Genomic DNA, 4,223 nt, shown 5'->3' on the forward strand with positions numbered 1-4,223 from the left:
TCTTAGTTCTCCTATAGTCTTCAACCTTAGCCTTTAATAAGGCTAGTTTATCTGCATAACCATCAAATTGTGTAAGAATCTCATATTGCTCCTCTAGTTGTGTTTTCAAAATCACTTTCTCTAACTCAAGAGTGTTGCAGTCAATGGTCTTCTGTGAGAATTGATACTCAAGATCATATAATGTATTCCTTAACTTATTGGCTTGATTTCTCTACTCAAGAACTATTTGTTCTTGCCCCTTAAGGTCTTGAGTGACCTTTTTCACTTTCTTCCTTTCTCTTTTAAGCTCTCTAAGGGCAACTGTGAGTTCAGCCTCCAGATGTGATTTTTCATCTTCCTCTTCTTCTTCTGTAGAATCTTCCTTATTTTCTTCTACATCTATTGAGACCATGAACATAGCCTCATCATCTTCATCATTAAATGATTATTTAGACTCTTCATCAGATGTGTCACTACATTTCTTAGAAATCAAACTTTTCTTCTTGTCCTTGCCTTTCTTATATCTGTTTGAGAATAACTTCTTCTTTCCCTTGAAATGACTTTTCTTTTCACTTTCATCTTCATCACTTTCTATTTTTCCTTGATTAGGACACTTGGCTGCTAAAATGCCCAACCCTTCCATAGTTGAAGCATTTGAAAGGTAACTTGTCATTATATTTTCTTGTTCCCCTTTTCAACTTTCTGGTGAAATGAGCTGTAACCTCATCTTCACTCTCATCAGTATCCTCTACAGACTGCTTCTTCTTCTCCTTGATTTTCAAGTTTTTCATTGCCTTAAAAGCAGCTTGTTTGTCAGTGGACTTGCCATTTTTCCATTTCATTTCAAGAGCTGTGAAAGTGTCATGCACTTGATCAAGAGTGATAGTGTTTAGGTCCTTTGTCTCTTCAATAGCTGACACCTTGGAGTCATACTTGGGCAATAAAGATCTCAGGATTTTTTGACAAACAACTGAATCCTCTAGATTGGCTCCCAGACCCCTAATAGAGTTGACCACTTCATTTACCCTGATCATATAGGTGTCAATATTCTCTCACTCTTACATTAGTAAACTTTCAAACTGACATCTGAAGGTCTGAAGCTTTGCTTTCCTTACCTTTTCATCCTTTTCATAAATGCTCTTCAGTCTTCCCCAGATATCCTTGGCTGAGTCACAATTCATTACTTTAGTCATCACTCTCTTATCTAATGCTGATAATATTGCATTCAGAACCTTCTGATTGTAACAATAAGCTTTCTTAGCTTCATTGTCAACTGGATCTCCTTCAGATTCCTTGTACCCAATCAGAACTGATGCCCAAATATCATAACCTAGTGAACTGAGGTATGACTGCATTCTCCTCTTCCACAAGAAAAAATCAGATTACCTACACCAGCGGGGAGAGTTGTTTTTTCTTTTTTTTTTTAAGAAAAAAAAATTCATTAATGTGAGGAGGATCCCATCTTTCAATCGATTGCGGTATCCGTCTGGAATTCCCCACCTAATTAGTTTTTTATTAAACTGATAGGAATAGATACAACACTTGATCTTAGCCAAAAGGCCGAGAAAGATATCTCACTTAATTAGTTTGAAAAACAAAGAAGTTGGACTTGAATTCGGAGGAGCCCACAAGTCTTTTTTGCAGGTATTCCTACAAGGTTACCTATTTTCAACGAATGTATTTGTTGGAGAAAGTTTTCCATCACTTCAACAGTTTTAATTGCTCTAACCCCTTTCCTGATCCTTACCCAAAAAGCTCATACAATGGTTGACAATCTTGCTCCTCTTTTCTCCCTCTTGTGTCTTCTTCTTCTTCCTCTCTACCCCTTTCCTGCGTCCGCTCAAACTTACAATAATGTGAGCTTGGGTAAATCTCTCTCTGCCGGCAGCAGCCCCTCTTCATGGGTTTCACCTTCAGGTGAATTTGCGTTTGGGTTCCAAGCCATCAACAATACGGATGCCTTCTTGCTTGCCATCTGGTATGAGAAAATACCTGAGAAGACTCTAGTTTGGTATGCAAATGGAGATAATCCAGCACCCAAAGGATCAAAAGTTCAGCTTACCAGTGATGGTAACCTGGAGCTCAACAACACTCAAGGAGAAGAGATATGGAAGGCCCAATCCCAATCCCAATCCCAATCCCAATCCCAATCCAGTGTTGGTGTCACCTATGGTGCAATGCTTGACACTGGCAACTTTGTGTTGGTGGATACAAACTCTGTTCATATATGGGAGAGCTTCAAAAACCCAAGTGACACCATTCTCCCTTCCCAGATATTAGAACTGGGTGGCATGCTTTCTTCTCGACAACCAACCAACTACTCCAGAGGAAGGTTCCAGCTTCGCCTGCTTAATGATGGAAATCTCGTTCTGAATACTATAGCATTACCAACAAACTATGCCTATGCTGCTTATTATGTAAGCAACACTTATGCTTCTGGTTATCAAGTTGTCTACAATGAGAGTACAGCCATGATTTTTATTCAAAGCAAGGATGGAAGTATATTATTGTGCCTCACAGTTGAGAGCATACCCTCTACCAAAACCCATTACCACAGAGCAACCATTGATTTTAATGGTGTTTTCACGCAATATGCTCGTCCTAAGTCCTCTTTGAGCAGCAATGGTGATGAAAGTTGGTCCATCATCGGGTCTATTCCTGATGACATTTGTTCTTTCAATAGTCAGGATGTGGGCGAAGGGATTTGCGGCTATAACAGTATCTGCAAGATTGTGCAAAGTCGACCTGTTTGTGAATGCCCAACTCAATATTCCTTACTTGATCCTAACAATATATTGAGTGGCTGCAAACCTGACTTCATACTACAAGGATGCTATGAAAATGGATCAGGATCCCAAACTGAGATTTTGTATAGGATGGCCGAGTTGCTTGACACGGATTGGCCGAATTCATCTACCTATCAAAGGCGGGAACCTTATACTGAAGCAGATTGCCAAAACTCTTGCTTGTATGATTGTCAATGTGCAATAGCCACTTTCAATGACGGGCACTGTTGGAAGAAGAGCCTACCGGTTAGGAATGGGAAACAGAACAGTGATGTAGCTGTGAAGGCTTTCCTCAAAGTCTCAGCAGGAAATAGTACCCAGAGAAATCCTCATCCTCCTTCAGTTCCAGAAGATTATAACCCTGGTTCAAATCCTAATGAAAAGGAGAAAGCTCAAGGTTTGTTTAGTGTTGTTGCAGCTCTGCTATTAGGTGGCTCACTATTTTTCAATTTAATTTTTCTAGCTGCAATTTTTATGGGGGTTCTGATGTACCATAAGAAACCAAAAGAAAAGGTACAAAAGCCAATTTCCTTAGAAACAAATCTGCAATCTTTTACTTACAAAGACCTGGAAGAAGCTACAGATAGATTCAAGGAAGAGCTGGGAAGAGGAGCTTTCGGTGTTGTCTATAAAGGGGTCTTAGGTTTTGATTCTAAACTTGTAGCTGTAAAAAAGCTCAACAAAGTGCAACAAGAGGGAGATAAGGAGTTTAAGACTGAATTGAGCGTTATTGGCCAGACCCATCATAAGAATTTGGTCAAATTGGTTGGATTTTGTGAGGAAGGACAGCATAGGCTCCTGGTTTACGAGTTCATGAGCAATGGCAGTTTGGCAAGCTTCCTTTTTGGATCGTCAAGGCCAGATTGGAACCAAAGAACCCAGATTGCATTTGGTATTGCAAGGGGGCTTATGTATTTGCATGAAGAGTGCAGTATCCAGATCATCCATTGTGATATAAAGCCTCAAAACATACTTCTTGATGACTCTTACACAGCAAGGATTTCTGACTTTGGATTGGCCAAGCTCTTGATGACTGACCAGAGTCGAACTAACACAGCCATTAGAGGGACCAAAGGCTATGTTGCATCTGAGTGGTTCAGGCACATGCGTATCACAGTGAAAGTAGATGTGTATAGCTTTGGTGTCATGCTTTTGGAGATCATTTGTTGTCGGAGAAGTGTTGACCTAGAAATAGGTGATGATGAGAGATCCATTCTGACCGATTGGGCTTATGATTGCTATCGAGAAAGAAGGCTAGATGCTCTGGTGGAGAATGATATGGAAGCGATAAATGATATAGAAAGGCTGGAGAGGTTCCTCAAGGTAGCAATTTGGTGTATTCAAGAAGAGCCATCACTAAGACCCACAATGAGGAAGGTTGTACAGATGCTAGAAGGAATTGTTGAAGTTTCTGATCCCCCACGCCCTTATCTTTTCGTCTCAGTTGCTGAAACTTGA

At 40.1% G+C, this 4,223-nt stretch overlaps 1 protein-coding gene and 1 pseudogene across 1 annotated transcript; one reads left to right on the forward strand and one right to left on the reverse strand.

Annotated features, from left to right (window-relative positions):
• Positions 1–1,304: 1,304 nt before the first annotated feature.
• Positions 1,305–1,552, reverse strand: LOC122065468 (annotated as a pseudogene).
• Positions 1,553–1,742: 190 nt separating this feature from the next.
• Positions 1,743–4,223, forward strand: LOC122065467 (G-type lectin S-receptor-like serine/threonine-protein kinase LECRK2). The gene has a single exon (XM_042629277.1). The coding sequence runs from the start codon at positions 1,743–1,745 to the stop codon at positions 4,221–4,223; it is 2,481 nt and encodes an 826-aa protein (XP_042485211.1).

The sequence above is a fragment of the Macadamia integrifolia genome, unplaced genomic scaffold, assembly GCF_013358625.1.
Source record: "Macadamia integrifolia cultivar HAES 741 unplaced genomic scaffold, SCU_Mint_v3 scaffold2028, whole genome shotgun sequence".
Classification (NCBI taxonomy): Eukaryota; Viridiplantae; Streptophyta; class Magnoliopsida; order Proteales; family Proteaceae; genus Macadamia; species Macadamia integrifolia.

What these genes read in the sequence shown, in the direction of transcription:
- LOC122065467 (XM_042629277.1), top strand. Translation starts at nt 1,743, where the DNA reads ATGGTTGACAATCTTGCTCCTCTTTTCTCCCTCTTGTGTCTTCTTCTT.